The 22,906-nt window shown below is 40.2% G+C and overlaps 1 protein-coding gene and 1 long non-coding RNA gene across 2 annotated transcripts in view; one reads left to right on the top strand and one right to left on the bottom strand.

The window, feature by feature from the left end:
* The window catches only part of LOC136746898 (uncharacterized), a 29,323-nt gene extending 12,087 nt beyond the window's left edge, over positions 1-17,236 (top strand). The window contains exons 2-3 of the long non-coding RNA XR_010816438.1: positions 8,471-8,625; positions 17,126-17,236. This is a non-coding gene — a long non-coding RNA (uncharacterized LOC136746898). The remainder of the gene's footprint in view (positions 1-8,470; positions 8,626-17,125) is intronic.
* The window catches only part of nbeaa (neurobeachin a), a 320,946-nt gene that overhangs the window by 156,931 nt on the left and 141,109 nt on the right, over positions 1-22,906 (bottom strand). Inside the window, exons 25-33 of the mRNA XM_066699758.1 lie at positions 19,870-20,050; positions 19,096-19,220; positions 18,370-18,435; positions 17,230-17,398; positions 13,296-13,740; positions 6,082-6,233; positions 3,852-3,978; positions 974-1,093; positions 178-311 (exon numbers count right to left, since the gene is read on the bottom strand). Coding sequence (XP_066555855.1) covers positions 178-311; positions 974-1,093; positions 3,852-3,978; positions 6,082-6,233; positions 13,296-13,740; positions 17,230-17,398; positions 18,370-18,435; positions 19,096-19,220; positions 19,870-20,050 — 1,519 coding nt within the window. The remainder of the gene's footprint in view (positions 1-177; positions 312-973; positions 1,094-3,851; positions 3,979-6,081; positions 6,234-13,295; positions 13,741-17,229; positions 17,399-18,369; positions 18,436-19,095; positions 19,221-19,869; positions 20,051-22,906) is intronic.

Below are 22,906 nucleotides of genomic sequence, written 5' to 3'. Positions count from 1 at the left end.
AGCTTTTAGCCAGCGCATCTAGGTCGTTTTTTTTTTTTCCTTCTGAATATTAAGAAGTGCTGTCGAGACCTTTTCTCAGTTCATACCTGCTTATCATCCATCAGCGAGTGAGCCAGCAGGCACAGACAGTGGTGAGACTCCACAGAGATGCGAGTAAAAAGTTAGACTATACAGCACCTGTACCTTCTATGAGCAGCTCCTGCCCATGGCTGCCCAACAGAGTGCGCGAGAGGAAGGGAGCAAAGTCCACAAAGATCTCCCGCAGCAGCGGCGCCACCTTCTCCAGGGCGCGCTCCAGCTTGGTGGTGATGCTGTGAGAGGAGTAAAAAACGAACAACACAGAGATAAAGGAGAAAGGGGGGGAAAAAATCAACAACAACAATCAGCCAGAGGTCGCAAATGATTGAGGATCAAAAACAGTTGCTTCCGCCTTTCCCTATGCTCCACATAACTTACTCAGGGTTAGTGGACACTGATATATGTCATAATACAAGAGTTAGAGGGCTTTTTTAAGAGGAAAATTGACAGTTGAGTAGAGGCGTCAATGAAAAGTGTTCCTCTTTGTCTACCGTTTTGTGCTCAGAAACGAGTCTGGCTTATGATGTCATTTGTTGTTTGGGTCCTCATTAAGGAGAAGGAAGAAGCACTGCCTTTGTTTCCCAGACATGATTAGCTACAGTATACTCCTGCCTACAACACATCTGGTGAGATGGTGTCATGCAACTTACAAGGTCTGTCTGAAGGCAAAATACCCAGTTTGCAGGCCACTGACTTATGATATAAACAATTGAATAGCCCCGCCCCCCTCCCCACCCAAACAAAACAATATTAAGAGCATAAAACAAATGGCTTATCATTTACAAAAGGATATATCTTTTTCATATTAGTAGGCCCTTATGCTAAAAGTGAGTATTTGCTGGAGCATGTGAAAAGGCATTAAGAAGCCTGGGTGACGCAATGGAAATGTCCTTGCCTAAGACACTGGCCTGCACCTCTGGGGCCTGGTTGGAATCCTGCCAGGGAGCTAAAGGATTTGAGTTCTGGCGGTGTCAGCCCGGGTCTGAGTGGACATTGGTCCACATCGCAAAAGGCACTGAAATACAAATTAGCACAGAGAAATAGTAATTAAAGAGTAGATATCTTCAAGAGGGCTTTAAAACAGTATTTTTCTTTTGGCCACCACTTAACCTAGTTATTATGTTTGCACTCGCTCTATGGAAACAAGTTTAGTGTTTATGGATGATAAAAATATGAAGAGTACATGAACATACATCAACACTGGCAGTAAAACTATGAGGTCACGTGGAAAATAGTCCATAGTTTCCCTTCACAATGAAGGGAATTCTGTGAGGAAAGTATCAAAGAGAATTAAGAAGAATACAGAACACAATTGGCAGATACAGAAAAGCTGGTAGTTATGCAAAACAGGTGTCTGATGCAGAAAGGAAAAAACAGCTGAAGAGAGACATAATTGGTTTAACTTCAAGGAATTTGATTTTCTAACCATCAATCAACTTGCCTATTTCCATTCCACATCAAATGTCTATATATTAAATGTACAGTAAGGAGATGCTCTTGAGGAGACACGATGATGGGTAGCTTATAAACTTTAATTATGAGAAGTCAGAAGTAGATTTGTGGTCAGAAGTGAATTGCTCAGTTCGATTTTTCAGTTTTGTGTAAAGAAAAAACAACAACATTACATTACAATATTGTTAAAATGTTAAGTGACTACAGTAAACACAGAGGAAGCAAAGAAGATCTAGGAGTGTTTTGATGGTGCACAAACATGAAATACAAGATCGTTGCATTTGTCAATGTCATGCATTTCTGTGGGTGAAGGGCGTCTTTTTACAACCTGATAACGACTTTAAACACATTGCAAGCCTAAAATATGAATTTCAAAGGAAGGAAGAAAGACAACAGGCATTGAAATTTGCAGATGATACATTTCTATAAATATCAAGAGCTTTCTGATCATTTAGTGGAGTGTCAGTATGATTATGGAGACCCCTTAGTTTTGATTTCCAGTGTTTATATATGTGAATATATATAAACTTAAAAAAAGAAAGAAAGCAAAAGAGAAATGCCCTCAAAATAGCCTTAAAGAAAAAAAAAGCAAACATTTCCAACCGTGCGTAATCTTTCAGTTTGTCTTTCATTAAGTGAAGGAGGTTACGGCTTCTGTGGCATTTTATTAGCATTCTGAGAGCTCTTGAAAATAACTTAAAAAGTCTGACTCGAGCTACTTAAGAGACCACGCTTGCGTTTCTACCGCCTGGTGGTATCTGAGACGGGAGTTGTCTGTCACAGCCCATTACAAATGGGCATGAGGGGAATTCAAGGTCACTACAACATTCATTCAGAAGACTGTCGCTAGGAGGCACGTGACGCTTCTCTATATTTACAGAAGATGACAATATGAAGCTCCTTTTGAATTGTGTCCATCTTAATTTCTTTATGAACCGAGACAGCCAACTAATAAAACGGCCAACAAAAAGCCCATGATATTGATTCAACAAAGAGGTTAGAGAAGGGAATACAGCAATCACAAAGTTAGTGTCAGAAAGTCAGGGCTAGTTTGTTAATCTTAGGGTTGAGGGTCAATAGGGGAACACCTGCTAATAATTGTGAACTTTTAATGAAGATTGTTCCGCCATTATCGTGTAACTGAGCACACTGCAAGCACTGATTTGAAGACTGAGAAATAGGGAATATTTATGTTGTATTCCCTTTAATCATCTCAAGGACCCATGAATGAAAAATGGTTATTTGTTAAATGGGTTCTGCACTGCTTGAATTGGCAGTGTAACTCAAATCACCTGGGGACCACGTCTTCTCATTTTAAGTATTCACTACCCTGCTACAGGTTCTATGTCATTCTTTAGTATTATTTTTGCCGAACTGATTATTTGCCACACTTTCTGACTTTTCTATAAAAATAAACACTGCACTGCTTCTCTAAGAGGAGGATACTCGAAAGAATATGACTGACATAACCGCCATCCCAGGAGATCACTGTCTAAGTAAGTTAGACTGATAAAATGGGATAATGACTGCTATAGGAGGTGTGCAAAAGGAGGGGAAAAAAAATATAACTAGACGATATAAACTACTCCTCTGTGGGATTTATTTTCACACTTAGCATCGGAGGTGTCAGCTCTAGTGTGAGCAACTGCCGAGCGAATGTGAAAGAGAGAGCACTGTACTTACATTTAAGATTCATGCATTCACACAAGGCTCTGCAATGCAGCAGAAAGCATCTAAAATGACACTATATGGCAGTAGACTAACTAATGAGATTTCAGACAGTTTCACTTCAGCTCAAAAACTGCTCAGTAGTTTCTGAGAGCTTAGGCAATCTCTGAAAAACATTTGAAGTGCCAAAAAAACAACCTTGAATGGAGATTCTGGGAGTATTTCTGTTGGCTTTTCTTTTTTTAATTAATAATTTGTGATAAGGTTTTTGTTCTTTTCCTCTCAGGGAAAGATGTGAGTGGAGAAGATGCTCCTAAACACCAAAGCTAAAAACGTCACAAACTACTTGGAATGAGAGAAAGTGCTCTTTGCGAAAGTCAGAACGAACGCAAACATAATAATAGGGCAAGGGAACACCAGTAAAAAACATATAGTGTTAAATATATAGGTTAGTCAGGCTCGACGCTGTGCTTTATCTTACATGGGACTCTCAGGGTGGAACCTAAAAGGTCTTACTACACCTAGACATGCATCTGAAGATACCCGAGGAGACGCACACGCTGATGAGCATGTTCCGATGTGCTGCGAGTGGAGACGGCATGCAGGACAATGTGAGGGGCGGGGGGGCAGCACAGAGGCAGCAGCCACCATACCTCATGTTTTCCACAGTGTCCTCTGGCATCGGAGCGACAGTCTGAACGGCTGGGAGGTTTTTGCTGGTAGCGCCATTCACAAAACTGGAGGAAGAGGAGGAGGAGGAGGAGGCGGAGTCCGTGGCACCTGCAGTCACACAAACACACCCTCCAGTCAGCAGGGATTCACAGTCTATACAGCGACACTTAAGCGGCAGCTACATTTCTGATTTAAAAGGAGCGATTATCAAGCGGAAAAGGGAAATTTCCTTTGCTGCCATAAAAACGTGTAAATGCGCAAAAAACTCAAATAACTGCCTTTCCTATAATCTCAAATGTAAGGCTTTGTTCTTGACAAATCCTCATGCAATTACACAATTTACTTGTTTATCATACAACAGTTCAGCTTCAATACAGGTCGGTATACGTCATAATGAACGCCAAATACAAATTCTTGATTCACCTCTACAAACACATATAAGACTTTTGAGACATAAGTCTAGGAGTATTTCCTTTCTAGAAACTGCTGTTCAATTCAATTATTTATGATTGAATGAAGTCAATGAGTCTGTGTCATTTCCACATCTTGATTTACACATTTATTAAGCCCGTCAGAATTATAAATCTTGCTTAGCGATATAAAAACCCAAACAACAACAATTTCAAAATATCAAAATGGCTGTCAATATAAGGGCGCTCAAAGCTGCTCTTTACTTTAGCACATTTCTAGCATTCCTTCTCTGAGGCTCTAGGGACACTGGGTATTTTTAATGGCAACATGCTTAATAGGTGTTTGAGTTGCTAATGGTTTTAACATTAAGTGGGTCCTTTCAGGCTGCTACACAGTAGGAGCCCTGAGGCCGAGACACTGCAAGGTCAGGACAGAGAGTCATAGAGAAGGAAGGCAACTTGTACAGAGAGGTCTTGGGGTTAACAAAGGGGATTTTTTTTTCTGGTACATTACTTTGTGCTTTAAATCCATTTCCATGTATCCCTAAAGCTTGGGGTATTAGACTGTTAATCTCAGAATAAAAATGTGCCTTTATGTCAATACAGTCTGTACCTGATTAAGAGGCAGATGTAAAAAGCCTTTAGCAAATTGTTGCTATTCTTTTTGTCAAAAGCAAAATCAAGGTATTATGTTGGAAGAAAAGTTATTAGAAAATTAAACTTCATGAGTTGTTATTATAACCTCCTTGTGCTGATCTCTGTTACTGACAACTTCAGGAAAGAAAAGTCGCTTGAATGTTCTATGTACATAATAGGCCTCAATTTATCTTGGTGCAAACCTATAGAATATCCTTATATGAATATATTATACAAGGGGGCAGTACAAGAAAGAGGGAGTTTAACGTCATCATAAAAGCAGGCTTTAACTGAGCACTGGGATCACTGTATCGAGGGCACGCAACTCATTTGTTCAGAGGCATATGAGTGCGCAAGCTGATTGAAATGCAGTTTTTCTGTGAATATCCTTACAAAACCTAGGATGATATCCAATTTAAATTTTTGCAAGACTCCACTGCACTTGTCTTTTCTGTTTGTTCACACCCCCGTATCACTTGTAACACTGTATAACTAGCAAACACAACTGTGAACTGGAGTGATATCCATATATGTTGTCTGGCACTTCGATACAGAAGGAGGTTCTGTCTAAAGGAACTCCTTTATATCAAAAAGCAAAAACAGGTCTTTCACAGCACAGTAAGCAAACAGAGGTGCAGAGAGAGACATCTAGTGGTTCAATTAAGTCAGTCAATTAGATTAAAGCACGCACCAGTTTTTAGGAATGGTAGGAAGAATGTAGTTAAAGTTAACTACACTGGTATAATTAAACCAATCAATTTACAAAATCAACTGTTTTGCATGGTCTTAGTTAGTCAACTCATTATGTTCTGAAATATTGCCAAGGTGAATCTATGCACTGTTTCTTTGTTGTATTCATGCAGAAAGATTATGCTATGTAAAGGTTTTTTAACAATGTGAATTATATGAGAGAGAGAGACTAAATCAATCAATCTATATACAATAAATGGATAAGTATGTTTGAATCATTTCCAAATTTACATCACAAATAAAAATTGAAGCAGTCTTAACTATTTTGTATTTAATTTTTACTGAAGTAAGATCTACTGAGTACAATCAATATTATTGACTAAAAAAATATTAAAAATTGTCCAAGGCAGAAGCACAGCTCAGAAGCTCCTCCTACTCTTTGGTGTGTAAAAGCTGAAGGCATTCCCTGGCTCACCTGTCGTGTTGATCATGCTTTTCGGTGTGGCTGAGGCTGCAGCAAAAATATTGGGTGTGCTTCCAGAAGCGAGTCCCGTTGTGCTGGCAGTGCCCACCGTGTTGACCGCCAGGCTGCCTGGTGGAGGTTTCTTAACGGGCACAACGACGCTCCTGCAAGGGGAAAAAAACAACAACACAGGCATCACAGACCATTAACCAGACTGTCACACAAGTTAAACACACCTGGTAATAGCATTATTGTAAGCATTTCAGGTGAGCTCCTGAGGCACAAGCTTGTGCGCCATTGGGAATGCTGGGAACCACAGCAGCACTTTGAGACAGCTGACAGGGATCAGGGAAGCATTTGATTGGCACTGGCAGGATCTGAAGCCACAAAGGGGTGCCAACATCAGTGCCATGTCTAAACCAATACAAAAATGTCTCTCTAGTGTCAAGGAAGTCTAATGGTGACCTGCTGTCCACACTGGGCCAACCTTCTTCAATCCTCCTAGCATGAATATCAAGTAAAGCAATACCTATAAATATTTTTTAAACTATTGAAAATGTAACATTTGTTCTCTACCCAGGAGTACTATAGTAAGGCTTGTGTGCCAAGACATCACGCAGCTGCAAAGTGCAGATCTGCAGGAGAAGTAAACATCCTGCATGCGGTTCTGTGCGGGTCCACAAACTTGATTGGGCAGTTTGTAAAGCCAGATCAAATAAACTACTGAATTACAGTTCAGATGCTGTTGAAACCCATTTCAGAGCTGCGGTAAGTCACTTCTGCTTGCTGGGCTAATTGAGTTTCAAACAGTAGACTTTCAAGTGTGATGGCTTCCAGAAGGCCCTGACCAGACAGGAGTCGTACACACTGTGTTCTGGCTGTAGATTTTCCTGTAGATCAAACTACATCCCTCTTCAACATATACACACACACATATATATATATATATGAACATATATATATACACACATATATATATATATATATATATGAACATGTGCTCCTGAGCAAACAAAACAAGGTATTTGTGATTTGAATTATGATGTATAAGCCTTTTGGTACAGTAATTCAAAACATCCATGTGACTTAGCCAAATATTTATGATAATTGAATTTCACTGGATGGAGAAGCAGCTATGGTCTTGAGGTGTGAGGTTTTTGAGGTTATTTTTTTAATAAAGCACTATTTTGTTTTGTAATCAATGCCTTCATTATCTGTTGAAAAATTAAAAACAGGAGGAAAATAATTGCCAGAACAAAATGCCTAATTTGTTCCTGTTCTTTAGGGTGCAGCGTCTGTCTGGGGCCAGTGTCCTCCAGTGTGTGATCTAATTCCTGTTATCTTTGTTTTATTTTGGACAATTTTGAGGAATTGTACATAAATCGATACAAATAATTCCATGGAACGATTTGTAAACTGTGCGATTGAAGATATGCGAGACGTAAATTCATTAAGAATTAACTGTAAACATCTCCAGTTATTTATAGACTGTGGATGAGGATTTCCATAGAGCTGAACTTCTAAGGAAGCACAGGGGGGAGAGAAAAAAAAAAATGGAGAGGTCAACGTTAAGCAATTAATTAATGACCCAGCAGTATATCAATGTACAAAAGTAAAACTGCATGAATTATAAGGAAATGATTAGGTTGAGATTGCACATGCTTCATTTCAGGGAGGTTTTCCAGGTACCAAGGAAAAATTACACTCTTATCAGAAAATCATATCTGTTCTACAGTTCAAGACGACGCCAAATATCATTTAGTGTCACCTAAAAGGATGCCGCGTGATGAATTGCAGTTCACTTGGCACTGTAACTCAGTGTGGATTTAATAATCCCCCTGACGTTGGCTGTTTAAACTCTGGCACTAATGTTTGGCACAAGAATTACAAATTTTAAACATTCTATGGAGGCATCAAGAAAAGGAAAATAAATGGTTCCAAGTGCGTTGCTGACAAAACAACCCTGTCCAGTATATGCATGAAAGTTTTTATGAACTTTGAAGAGTTTGAAACGTACTTCAATACTGAACTGTATCTTGATTAATATGGCCTTTCTGAAAAGGATACATAAACACGCGGTCACAATAATAAATACATTACCCGATTTGTTGAGAAAGTGCCTGGGTTAGTTCGTTTTCTAATTATGTACTCGCCGTGAAGGAAACCTGGTGTCAATGGCTGTATAGCAAACTCCATACCATGTATATGCTCTTTAGACTTCCAGTCCGAAAGTACAACCATGCTTTGTAATGAAGGAGCATTGCAACTTGCAGAGAAGGGCTGCGTATATTCATGTCTCCTTCACCCTGAAATCACTTTTGTAGACCTAGAAAAATCATGAGTGCATGCTCTTTTTTTGGAAAAGGTTCTTAATTGCGGGTTTAATTTATTATTCTTGTAGAAGCTGCTACTGAAAGGAGTCCGGGCTGAAAACAAGGGAAGTCATTTCCTGTCGCACCCATTTCTCTTCACTGGCAAAGAATAAAGACTCGTTCACATGGAGGAAAGCACCACGGACACCACAGACAGTAGGCACAGTGAGTGCCCTCGGCCTGGGTAAGTTCATTTTAACTGCTCGTCAGAAAAGGGAAATGCAAAAGGTAACTCTACACCTAGACCAGCAGCGCCAGATTTTGCAGAACAGTTTTTAACCTAAACAGCAGACCTGCCCGTTACACTTGCACCTTAACATACCTAACAATGCCAACCCTAATATTCCTCCATAATTACTCACATGATACACATCTGAACAGAGGATACCTTAGCATTAGTTTTCCTTGTGTTCACTTCACGGTTATCATTGATATATACACCGATCAGCCATAACATTATGACCACCTGACTAATATTGTGTAGATCCCCCTTTTGCCTCCAAAACAGCCCTGATCCTTTAAGTCCTGTAAGTTGCAAGGTGGGGCCTCCATGGATCGACTTGTTTGTCCAGCACATCCCACAGATGCTCGATTGGATTGAGATCTGGGGAATTTGGAGGCCAAGTCAACACCTTGAACTCGTGATTCATCAGACCAGGTCACCTTCTTCCATTGCTCCATGGTCCAGTTCTGATGCTCACGTGCCCATTGTAGGTGCTTTCGGCAGTGGACAGGGGTCAGCATGGGCATCCTGACTGGTCTGCGGCTACGCAGCCCCATACGCAACAAACTGCTATGCACTGTGTGTTCGGACACCTTTCTATCAGAGCCAGCATTCACTTTTTCAGCAATTTGAGCTACAGTAGCTCGTCTGTTGGATCGGACCATACAGGCCAGCCTTCGCTCCCCACGTGCATCAATGAGCCTTGGCTGCCCATGACCCTGTCGCTGGTTCACCGCTTTTCCTTCCTTGGACCACTTTTGATAGGTACTGACCACTGCAGACCGGGAACACCCCACAAGAGCTGCAGTTTTGGAGATGCTCTGACCCAGTCGTCTAGCCATCACAATTTGGCCCTTGTCAAAGTTGCTCAGATCCTTACACTTGCCCATTTTTCCTGCTTCTAACACATCAAATTTGAGGACAAAATGTTCACTTGCTGCCTAATATATCCCACCCACTAACGAAATTATCAGTGTTATTCACTTCACCTGTCAGTGGTCATAATGTTATGGCTGATCGGTGTATGTGAGAACTATTAAAATAATCGTCTGTTGCTATATCATGGCATAGCAACAGTCTACCTTGCTAAACCAGACATACCCCCCCGCCACACACCACAGAAAGTCACAACCACATTCAGCATCTTTCTAACAGACAGCAGTGGCCTGTACTGCAAACCTAAGAAACCTTCGGCAAAGCGAGCCGTGCCACTGCGCTTGATTATTCATCGCTTCTGACGAGACTTGCTAAGATGAGCTCAAAGAGTGGATGGGCCGGGCTGGGAGTATAAAGCTCATTGCAATATTTATGAAGCTGCTTGCTTTGAAATGCAGACAGTACAATATATTTTATTTATCAAATATTCCTCCTTCTCAGTCTCCGCCAGGACCTTATGGACTCATATATATATATATATATATATATATATATATATATATATATATATATATATATATATATTATAAATAATAAAAAAAAGTATATATTTTCATGTTAATCCCATTCACTTCTTTAAATCTGCATCACCCAAAAAACAAATTGTAGTGTTGAGCTGTTTACAAGCCTGGAATGAGTTGTTTTTAGAGCTACACAAACTGTTGATACAAGATGCTAGTGTGATTAATATTTAATCTTTTGAACTCATAAATTATGTATAGTTTATTTACAGCATATTTTATGCATTGCATTGGCTCAATCCAGTTTTCTTAAGCAAAGCAGGTTAAGTCTAAAAATAAATATTAGTAATGGGTAATGGGTGTGTTTATCCCCGTAGTCAAGGCTATCACAAACACTACGGCGGCGAACACAATCAAATATGATTTACTTGTCTTCCAAACAGCCAGGCGAGGATTTCTGAATCACTGTTTGCAATTTAATAGAAAATATCTGAGCCCTCAAAATACATAAACAAAGGAAGAAGACAGACAATATATAATACAGCTGTGACAACTGCACACTAGCAAGATCATTATAATAACACCACTCATATCCTCTACAAGAAAACCAGTTTCATGCAGAACGTGGGGAGATTGAAATATGACTAATTATAGTCTGGATTAAAAAACAATTTTATTTTTGACATAGTATATCAATGAAACAACATTTAAAATCAAAATTAAAGTAAGAGGGAGGGGAAAACACTGCTACGTTTGTCTACATCTCACGCTGTGTGGAAAGTTAATTTCAACAGCCACACACACGTCGAAAATGAGAGGAAACAGCGAACAGCAGGACATAATACGCGTTCGCCTAAACTGAGAGAAATAAAGCAAAAAGCTCCATTGAGATTGGTCATAGTGCAGTCACTTCTGGACAGATGAGGCGAGAGGCAGCGCCGTATTGAACACTAATTGAAAAATGCGCTCGGCCTCGAACACAGGAGAGAGGGGTCTCGGGCAAGGCTGCTCCGAGCGCCCGAGTTTGAAGGGAAATTTTTTGAAGTTGTCACTCCCAATCTATTGAGGGGCTGACAGACAATCGAAGGCTGCTGTCTGGGCTGGCAGCTCATTTCGCTGGCAGGTGGCAAACAATTAGACACACCAATTTGTGGGTCCTGATGACATTAAAGCATGAAACAAAGTTGTATGCGGCGCCGGCTGATTTGTGTGAAAGCATTTCAAAAATAATACACTTTGCCGTGGCAACTCATTTCAGGCTGCCACCTCCCATTATGCCTTTGAGCGGTGAAGGCGACAGGCCGGGGCTCAGTGTGGCGCAAGGCCGCTTCTGTTTAATCTGTCATCAACGCCCTGGAGACCTTAATCCCCTCCTTTCATCAATATCACCTCATCATTCACATTCAAAACTACTCTGCTCGGTGCATATATTATGGAGGGAGCAGGCATTGTTTGCCGGAGTCGCCATCTCCCCTACCTTGTCTTCTGGGCCGCTGGCTGATGCAGGAACACAAAAAGGCTATTGCTGTCCACCAAATTGGAAAACAATAAGACCCCCACCCCCCAAAAAAAAGACTACTGGAGTATTCTTTAAACTTTCCAAAAACACATTTAAGCGTTATAGAAGAAGGTATAATTATTTAAGCCGAATACGACAACAGAATCTGGAAGAGCAGCCATTTTGTTTAAGTACCTACTAGCAGTCAGGTTAGAAATGAGGTCAATATTGCAGGCAGGGATCTTCAAAAACTAAACGTTGTGCAGCACACTGGTTTGCCTCATTTGTGGATGTTAGTAAACGTGTGTGTGTGTGTGTGTGTGTGTGTGTGTGTGTGTGTGTATATATATATATATATATATATAATTTGTTCAACGAAAGTGTAGATTTTGACCTTTCCAGGTAACTGTGAAAAAGGATGTTTCGGGGTCACTTAAACAGCAAGAAATATGACAAAATAAAAAGGTCAAGGGATGGGGGCTAGCTGTGAAATCACGGGGGTCTTGCATACAGCCTCACTGCTCTGTGCTCCTGTAGAGAGGACTCCTCTTGGCTGGACCAAAGACTAATTGGTTTTATCTTCAAAAGGAATGTAAATAAACCACCAGACCTTCTGCAAATGATTTTAAGATTTTTTAAACACAGAAATTCTTGGCAAAAGGAGCAGAACTCCACAGTGCCTAAATGCATAATGTATAAACACCTTACGTAAAAGCTTGGCCAGAGTTCTTCATCAAAATGAAATGCCATCCACTGATTATATTAAGACCGCTTGATCTCAAAGATTTGCAGAAACCTTGTTTAAAAATGTTGCTACAGAATAATTGTAGATCACTCGTGTTTTATGTCTTTAAATTAAATATTTGATCTTGTAATGAACATTTCTTGATTCAAGAACAGAAAGGAAAATGATACCAAAACTTTTTAGTGGTAAAAACACCTCAAAACTTTACTCGAAAACCTGCTTTACAATGTGTATAAAAGGCTTAAAAGTCCACAATACTAAAATGTAACACACATGAGTTTTACATGATATCTAAATTGGATTTTAAAAGTAATACAATAGTTAGAAAAGCTCATGCTTAAGGTGACCCCTTGACAGAATTGTATCTAATCTCTTACTCTCTGTGCAAAGCTATGGATGGATAAAAGAGGGGTAACTGGCATACGGGGGAGGGTTGATTTATGTGGTAAGGTGTTGGGGCAGAGAGGTGGTGGTGGTATTATTGTGTATAGAAGAACAGAGATTAATAAAGAGGAGAGCAACCAGACTTATTCCAGGTCTGAAGGGAATGTCCTACTGAGAGACTGAGGAACTGAACCTTTTCACCCTGGAACACAGGAGACTACGTGGGGACTTGATCCAAGTCTTCAAAAGGCATCGACCACATCAAACCAGAGGAGTTTTTCCAGATCAGCAGGGACACACGCACCCGGGGACACAAATGGAAATTGGGCTTCAACACATTCAAGACAGAAAACAGGAGACACTTCTTCACACAGAGTCGTCACAAACCGACAATTTGGGAAAATTAAAAAATAGACTGGATAGGATCCTTAGATCACTTAGTTATTAATGGACACCAAATCAACATGGGTCGAATGGCCTCCTCTCGATTGTAAACTTTCTTATCTTCTAAAGGGCCAGTGTGTTCTCAGTTTGCGAGTGTGAGGAGGCACACAAGAATCACTTCAAGACACCTGCTGGGCTTCGAGACGGCTGTGGGACGGGTTACCTGTCAAAGGAGTGGAACTGCATGGGGAGAATGGCCTGGGCTTCCCTCTTGACCGCCGGGTCAGGGTAGGGCAGGGGCTCGGGCCCCGACTCGGCCCCTTCCACGGGGGCGGCCACCAGGCTCTTGAGGATCTCCTTGACGTTGATGCCCTTGTTGCCCTGGCTGATGCTAGAGATGGAGGAGGCTGGCTTCAGGACCTCAATGCTGGGGCTCTCTGACAGGCTCTCCTGGGACTTCTTGACCTCAGAGGACAGCGTGGACAGCAGCTCGCTCATGGCGTCGGGCCCCCCACTGGGCTCCAGGTCGGCGCCGTTCAGGACGTTGGACACCTGCTCCTCGCCGATACCCGAGTCGGTGTGCGGGAGGGAGCTCTCGATGTGCAGGTCATCCACCGGGGTGGGGTTGTCTTTGTCTTTGCTGGCATCCACAAAAGCTGGGGGGTTTTCTGAAAAGCAAATAAACAAGCAATAACGTCAATAAATAGATCAACAATGGATATTTTAATACTTACTTTATTACTGAGTGTTGCCCATTCTGAAATGATGTCCTTCTGCATAAATAATAGGTTTAAGACCATTATCATATACATTTTCCTCATGAAATAAAAAGGACATGCTCATGTTTGTGAATTGAATTGAAGTAACTTTTCACATTTGAGTAACAACAGGTTGTTGTTGCATGATATAAAATTGGCATTCAATTAATCTTATTCTGTGGTTTTATATCTATGTATGTATGTATCAATCTACATTGTTATCATCATCAGTAGGTAATAATTTGTATCAACTAAGAATACATAATACGTAAACAAAAACTAATTTGCAAAACAATCCAAAACTACTGTGATCCTACATGGCTCCCCCGAAAGCATCACTAAAAACTGAGTTGGTAAAAAGTTTCCAAAAGTGCTGACAAGAATATTATTTCTATAGAAGATTAACCTGACTGAATATATTAAAGAATACTGGGGGGGGTTAAAATAAATAATTACAAAAATCACGATGATGAATGTGGGCCCCGAGAATGTCAAACAGATCTGGGCAAAAGATAATTTTTTGGCTATTCGGCACCCACTCACTTTATATGCTAATACTATATTCAGTCCCGCTCCAATTTAAATCAGTTTCAAAGAGATTGAACTGATACATTTCAAATGCTTATTAAATTATATCTCACACTCAAGCCTATCGGTACTGTAATCTTCTGCTGATTATACAGCGTGGACCTCTTTGCAAAGAACGAGAAGTTTAGGAAAGTACAGGTTTGTCTCTGAAACACAGTTAAACGCAGCAGGTTTCACCATGCCGGCAGCAATCAATAGGAGAAATCAATAACCTAGATGATTAAAAGGAAGGTTTGAGAGCAGCCTCCATCTGTTTTAATTGAAGGCTATTCTGACAGACAGACAAGGTGTGCCCTTTATGTTTTGAAGGCACACAATTGTATCTTTTTAAATATATATGCATCAAATTATTTGAAATTATATAACTTGGGCAATAGAACACAATTTGACTATGACACTACTTCGTTTCTATGATCTCCTATTTAGAATACTTTTATATTATCCAGTCCAGTCCAAGGGACTCTGAAGGAACGTGCCTGACCGCTCTGAGAGGAACTGTTTGAAGCATTTCAGTAATGTTTTGTAGTGAGGTCTTTTATATTCGATGTCAGTGTGAATTAGACTGAAAAACATAGCTTTATCATTTTGGTTTCACAGCTTTTAAAGTGACAAGGCATTTTAATGAACATTTCGTTCACTGACACCATGTTCCCTTCTGGTGAGCTCTTTGTCTTGTCCCAGAAAACAAGTACTCCGCCTTTTCTCTGAACAATAAGAAATTAGAAAAATATGTAAAAAATACTGGAATTCTGGAAATGGGAAAAAGGACACCCAATACCCAGGCAAAAAGTACATGATTTCAGCTCCCTCCTGTTCACTCCGAAAAGTCGTTCAAATTCCAGAAATGAGATGCAATACTTTTTCTTTATGCTACGATTAGTCATACACATGGACAACAACAAAAACACATCTTCCTGTGAAAAAGCTGGCCTTCACTCTCAGCCAAGGTTCACTGCTGCAGACAGAATACCTTTTGGGAGGAAGCTGAAGTTTGGTGCTACTTGACAGTGTTGTCCGTGGGTTCAGTGCCGCTCAGTACACACTGAACTAATCTGAAGACATTTTGTCAGTCTGAGCTCAGGCTGTTTTGGTTGGTGCTGTGAATTCCTGCCATAGCAACCCATTATCTCCACTTTCAGGAAAACAGCTATTCAAATGAACAGTGTGGTTTTAATGAAGGTCTTTATAGTGACATCCTCACTGCGTTACTGACACACCTTGCAAACATACCATGGCTTTGTTCAGACAAAGACCTGCATTAAACCGCATTGTTCATGACCGATTGGTTACTGACTTCCTTTGTATGCAATTGAGGTGGGCATATTACAGAAGTGTAATTGGGGCCAAAACACCTATACACTTATTGAATTAAGCACTAAAAACTGAAAAGAAAATGGAAGAAATATAAAGTATTACATCAAAATAAAATAGTATCGTTATGATTCACTTTATTGAGATCAACTTTGTAAATCCGTAAAACTTGGGCTCTTTTCTTCACATGCAAAAAAATGAACAAATTTACCCAAGCACCCCCTCTTCCTAGACGCCTGCGTTGCCATATTAACATTCATCATTTGTATCTAATGAGGTCAGCAAGCGTCTTTTTTAGAAAAAATATGTATGGACTTTAGTTCAGCAGAGACATGCAGACTGAAGCGACCTTGTCTGCCACACGCTGTCTGAAGAATTCTCCTTTTACTCCAATTTATTAGGGGCGTGCTTGCGCCATTTCCCTATCTCTCTATGATCCTATTCTTCTTTGGTAAATTGCCTGGTTAATTGGCAATGACAGCTCATGGCCGTAAATAGAAGGCAAGGCTCCACGGCCCTGTGCTCAGGGCGCAGCAAAGTCACACTCTGCATCGCTGGAGCTCCGCCGTCTGCAGGTCTCACATTCCCTCTCTGAACGCCCACTAAACTTTTCAACTTTTCTCTCATTTTGTATGCATGGCCTTGTACTTGTTGCATCGTTGACATCACGTTTCTAGAAACAACGGCACCTTTTGTTCAACAGCATTAAATGGTGCGATTTGTTTTCTAAATACTTTAATCTTTACTTGGAATAGGAGTACTTTTATTTCAACATACTCACAGATTACAAATATATGAAGATAGCAAAAAAAATTGTGTGTGCACGCACACTTTATAAACGCTAAAGATTGGTGATTGTGTTTATTGATTTGTTTTGTTTATGTTTTAGATAAATGCAGAGAGCTACAAATTATTTTTAAAAACTACAGTATTGCTAATTAAGAAGTTTGATAAATGAATAAATACATATTTTCTGTGAAGAACACAAGAGCAGGAGGTACTAACTAAGCTCAAGCCAGACTGCCAAACGGATAGTAATGGAGTGACAGGATTTATTTTCTGACAAATGATTTGAATCAATTATAGTTCAATCCTCTCAAAGAAACACAAAGAGCACTGCCTGTTATCAACAATGCAAGATTTTAATTATCGCTGATAGGAGTGTCTCGCTATGAAATGCCGACACGAATGCAAGATGAAAATCCACACAGCTTAATTGACATTTTAGAGATCTTCACAACAATTCAGTCTTGTCGTATTTGAGTTACTGTGAATCAACGTCTGTGTGTGAATGTCATTCCTCGGGCACTGTCACTGCTTTGAACCATTAGTTGTGCATCTCACAGCAAATTCCAAGATCAGAATTACTTTATCTTCATTTTTGTTTGTATTTTAGCCATGGCCAAATGGAAATGAACCACTATGTATGCACAGTGTCTTGTGTAGGAGTGGAGGCTGCCCTCTGGAATCTGGGACACGGCCGAGGACGGGAGTACGGACCTGTGCTGGTGGGAGAGTTGATTTCTTGCCGGATGCTCCTCCCAGACTGGCTCCCAGATCTCGCCGTCTCTCGCTGCGGCTCCAGGATGTCACGATACTTCGATACCATTAAGACAGAAATAAAGTAGACCACTGCCAGCGCAAGAAACTGGGCCTGTTTACTGTCATCCTGCGAACACAAGACAACGCCACAATCACAGCTCCCACCAACACTGCACAGCCCTCATTCATACAAGTTGAACGTCATGTTAAATTTGACAAACCTTGTCATATCAATACGATTAACACAGTTTTGTGCGACACTTCTTTGTGTATTTTTTCAACTCATTAGGAAAGACGTGTTAACTTAGTACAGGGGTAAACGTTATATGAATATGGTTTCAATAGAGGTTTTTGTGTGTCTTTGGAGAACAAAAGTTGATTAATAAAATGATTGCGTATTAGTAAACGTAACTGATTGTTATTTTATTATTGACATGCTCAGTATAGTTCAGTCTACTAATCTTTCTTTTATTCCAATCATTTTGTTCAAGACCACAACAGATGTTAAATTAAGCTATTAATTATACTGTAATTATATAACAAATACAAAAAAATATACAAATACCTTTATCCAAATATGATCAAAACAAAAGCAATTTAAATATTTTATATTTTATATGTTTATATTATGTACATATCATTATGTATCTATCCATCCATTTATATATATGCCTAGTGAAATGAAAAGGAAATGGCTGTATAATCTATAATGTTTGTTGTATTGCAGTTGGTTGTCCCATCTGTAACCTCACTGTACCATGACTAGACACAGCTGAAGGGTCCATTAGTAAAACCGTCAATTTCTCCTTTCATTAGGTCTAAGTACTCATAACATGCAGACAATGGATCTGTAAAACTTAACAACTTAAAAGGCACAATTAAACCTCTGTTCCCCACCACTTCATTAAAAACAATATTTTACACACCATTTTATTATTGCGATTTCAGCTCTGCGTGAGTAAACAACGATTACGCTGTTTAAACGGTCAATATGTTTTTATAGCGTGGCTGACACACACAGTATATTACTGCGCGGGCACGTCCTTCACATTTCAGCAAAAGTTTGTGTGACAGGAGGATGCACACGCACAGACTCACCACATCACGGAAGACTACGGCCCGAAGACGGTTAATGTCGACATCCTGCAGCAGTCTGTCGGGGTCCTTGATGGGAGAAAGGTTACTGGGAACATTCTCTATGGTAGTCTAAAGCAAAAGATATACAGCATGTCTTTCAACCCCCCCTGCATCACAACATGTCTGCAGTCCTGCTGAATTGAATCATTATTTTACAGCTCATTATAATCCACATAACTTGAAAACATGTGCGTTTTATTCGTATTGAATGGTTTATTTGCATCGTATACGTATTTTTGTTTAAAGGCATTCCTGCAAGATAACTGAAGACTCTGCATAAAAGAAACAGCTGAGAAATGTAGAAAGTTGTGATAGCATGCATTGGTTACTATACTTTTTATGCCGAGATTTTTAGTTGCACAGAAAGGATCTACACAGGTTAGTAGGTAAATACAGTAAATAATAAAAACAGTACAACTCTGCAAACTTCTATAGCCACAACATATAACTTTGTAAACATTTAACGGGCACATTTCCTATTATCACACATGACATTGTTTTATTTGTAGTTTAGATAGTTAAAGCTTCATTCATGTTCACTATGGCGTTGACCAAGAATTTTAAATCCAAATCGGAGGAACTGGGAATAAAACAGAATACACCGATTCACTAATAATCTGGAACGAACGATGATTATGCGAAGGGGTCACGGGCAACCACCCCTTTGAGGCGGTGCTGGTAACTTACCTTGCCAGCTGCTGTTCCACTCTGCAGGTTGTCCTGGGACTTGCTGTTGGGCAGGGATGACTTGCTGGTCCTGTCCCTTTGTCTCTGCCTGCATTCAAGACAGTTCCTCACCGCCACACAGCACACTGTAGGGACAGAGTGCAGGATTATTCAGGCAAGGCCAAAAAACTACCTCTGAGACCCTCTGTACAGAATGCACAGGCAGCCTCCATAGGTAAAACCTCAGAGAACTCAACTGTGAGAGCGCTGTCTTAGATGTTCATGTGAAATCCTGGCACGCAGCACTGTAAGTGTAAGATTTTGTTTCAATTATGACATGGATCTTTATTCTCCACTATAGGAAAACCACCCACACCACATAAACTTAGATGGGCATTTTGCCTGTGCTTATAAAATTAGGGCCTAAAATCTTCAATATAACTAGATGATCCCCCTTTCAAAAGAAGATAAACAGACAATGTCCCTCATGAGTCAGTCGTATCTGGTTGATTGCTTTCATCTGTCACAAACTCTCAGCCGCAATCGATGTCTGTGAAGTGCATTACAGCTGAACTGTAAGGGATCTCTATGATGGAAATATACAAATATATATATATACATATATATATATATATATATATATGTTAATTATATATACAAAAATATATATATGTGAAACTATATTAGTGAAACTAAACTCATGACTCATGCTTGTGGTCACAGATTTGCCCATCGGGGCCGAGTTGGGCCGGTTCTAGTTGACTTGGACCCAGACAAAGCCAAAGCCAGACCCACCAAGCCTCAGGCACTGCCGCATCAGGCCCCCGGAGGACATATTCTTCTCAGCCTCGATCTCGCTGAAGTTCAGGGAGCTGGCGAACACCAGCACGTCCACCATGGCCATCAGCCGGCTCAGGAAGGTGACGGCCGTCTCCGCAGACATCCCCTGCGTGGCCTCGATGTTCTCCAGCTCCGTCTTTCCAGAACAAGGAACAAAACGAAACAGGACACTCGGTTGCTGTTTGTGTTTTGTCATCCTTTTTTTTTTTGGTTTGTTTTAGTTGGAAACCCAACAAACTTGGTACACCTTCAGGACCTCCTCACAGTGGGTTTTCTACAGGAAGTCCCCTGTGTGTCGTGCGGTTCTCTCCTATAGACGCCTTGCTGTGTCATGAACGATAAGAGAAGGGTTTTAAATCTAGGCAGCTGCAGAACGAGCCAAAACAATATGAAAAATCTCCAGTATGTGTGATTTGCATTTGGAAATTGGTGGCTGTCATCACTGCTACATCCTACTGTAATGTCCTCACACCTCTAAAAGCAGGGGCGCTCAACAAGCCCAAATCGGTGGCAGACTTTTCCAGTCAACGCCCCTTCTGTATGATTACCTTCTGTAGTATACCAGGGACATAAACCAACAGTGGACCAGACTGTAAAGGCATGCCATTCCAAAATCTATACATTTGGTATGTTGCAAATATAACAATCATCACCAACATCATCCCACAAACGTAAAATCGGTCAATGTTTGTTTTGTTATTCCCCCACCCTGTGGCAGTTAAATCATGCATAAGTTGGTGTGCGTGAAGTGCAGGGCCACATTGATAACAGACGGACGTCCCGGGGCGGGGGGGTTATCCACAGCATACAGTGCAGGCACAACACACAACAGCCAAACACAGTGTTGCCCAGTTGCCCATCTAAGCCTTACAAACCATTCTGTGACTTTTATAACATTCCCAGTTTTTTAAAGCCATTCCCCCTCGCTGCAAACCTCCCTGGCCTGCAAAACAAGTCTGTAGCTGCCAAGCTGGTGGCTTCTGGTTGGGGTTTTTGTTTGGGGTTGTCAACCAAAGCTTTTGTTTTGCTCTTGGGACTATTCAATATAAATAATGTGGAGACTTTGGCAATATTTACTTGTCTATGTGTTAAATATGATCATGTACTGTGGAAGGATGTTTGATCTCAGTGTACCAACTCTCTCAATCACATTTTCGAGTTCAAGCTCTTTGGCTCTAGTGTTTGTTTGTAGAAAATACAATTACTACATTAGCAATAAAGCCATTGCTTTACAATTCCTTATATCCCTGATTTAATTTAAAAATGATTTGTCACTGATTAAAAGACATCTGCTTAATGTTGCACTTGCAGGAACAATGTATTTCCTTCTTTCCTGCTGTTTATTACTTGTGCAGACGTATACAGTTCTGATGGTTGTTTTCATAGTTTTCTTTAATGGAACGGACACACGGTTACAGCTATTAGTGCTAGGAAGTGCTGGCCCAGACCACATGTTTTGTTGGAAAGGTGGATTTAACATAGCCAATTTGTTTAGAAAGAGAAACAGCGATGCAGCTTTTTGTGGCAAAGGACAGGAGAGAATGAGATAAAAATCACAGTGTGATCTGCAAAGTTTTTGGGAGCAGTGTGTGCGTGTCTGTGTGTGGACTTCTTGCTTGTTTTCATTTTTTTTTTTGCAGTAGGGAGGGCAAGGGGGGGGATTGTTGCGCCCAGATAACACAAGCAGACATAGGCAAGAGCTACTCCCACTTGGATTGGACAACTACCCACCTCACCGACTGGGCCTACACTGCTAGACAATGGGGCAACCTCATCACTCTTTGCCACTACTGGAGCTAAAGCCTCCTTTGGGAAGAGATGTGAGCAACCACTCGCTTCAGTCTTACATGTTAACAAAGAAGGAAACAGCCTTGAAAATCATCGTTTGGAGAAAAGGAAACAAACTTCACAGTGCAGGCTCCTACTTCCTGTTTTTGTTGATCATGCTGTCCGAAATTATGTAGTTTGATTTGGGGAAATGCTGGGGGGATAGGGTTGCAAAAGTGACTGCAAACTGAAAATATGCATCACAGAAGGGAGCAGTCACTGTAGTGCAAATGCTGATTTTAACCAAACCTTGTCTAGGCTTTTAGAAGTTTAATTTGAAGTAGTTTACTAATTTTGAAGCCATTTTAAAACCCAATATATATACGGATACAAGAGACAAGATAGAGACCACTGTTTCTAAACACGTGGGTCTCAATTTACAGTTGTTTCTGGAAAAAGACAATCTCAATCCATTTCTTCAATGATTAAATAATCTACATCAATTATGAAAATAAACAAGCAGTTTTTTAATGCAAATCTCGCCAGGGTAAGAATCCGACCATTTTTTAAAATCTTGCCTTTACTAAATTTATTCAGTATTGCACTTCATTTATTTACCTTCTCATTTATCTATATTCATGGCAGATTTTTGCAAATCTAATAAAAATTGATAACTGAGGCTCTAGAAGGATAATGGAAAAAAAAAAAAAAAAAAATTGCAAGGCAGTGACTGTCCTGGACTGTGAGTGTAGACCAATCGTGTGTAGATTAAGTATTTTCATTAAAAACAATAGCTTTAACATTGTGGTCAGTGCTAACCATAACCATGAATAGCACTGCCACTTTGAGGGGCATCTGGCACATAGTGTCAAAATCTAACATGACGAGCAACCGAAATGTATGATATTTTATTTGTGCAAAGGATAGAAGGTACAAATAGAACCTGTTTTTTTTTTTTCCTTTAAGCAAAGGTCCATTGAAAGGAAAGCAGCAGAAATTTGAATTATAAAACAAAGCACTGTTTTTGTTTATCGTTAGTACATGCAATTAAGAAAAAGGAAAGATAAAAAGCTTAAAGCGCTGTAAAACAAACTGAAACTTAAAGCAGTGGTACTAACCTTAGTACTCTGGACATGCAAGAGACAAAACGGACAACAGAATACAACACAAAAAAAAAAAAAAAAAAAAGATTAAAATCAAAAGAGACTGCAGTCTTACATTATAT

This window comes from Amia ocellicauda, chromosome 3 (assembly GCF_036373705.1).
Source record: "Amia ocellicauda isolate fAmiCal2 chromosome 3, fAmiCal2.hap1, whole genome shotgun sequence".
Classification (NCBI taxonomy): domain Eukaryota; kingdom Metazoa; phylum Chordata; class Actinopteri; order Amiiformes; family Amiidae; genus Amia; species Amia ocellicauda.
Note: the sequence above shows the minus strand (reverse complement) of the source record. Positions and strands in the feature narration are given on the sequence as shown.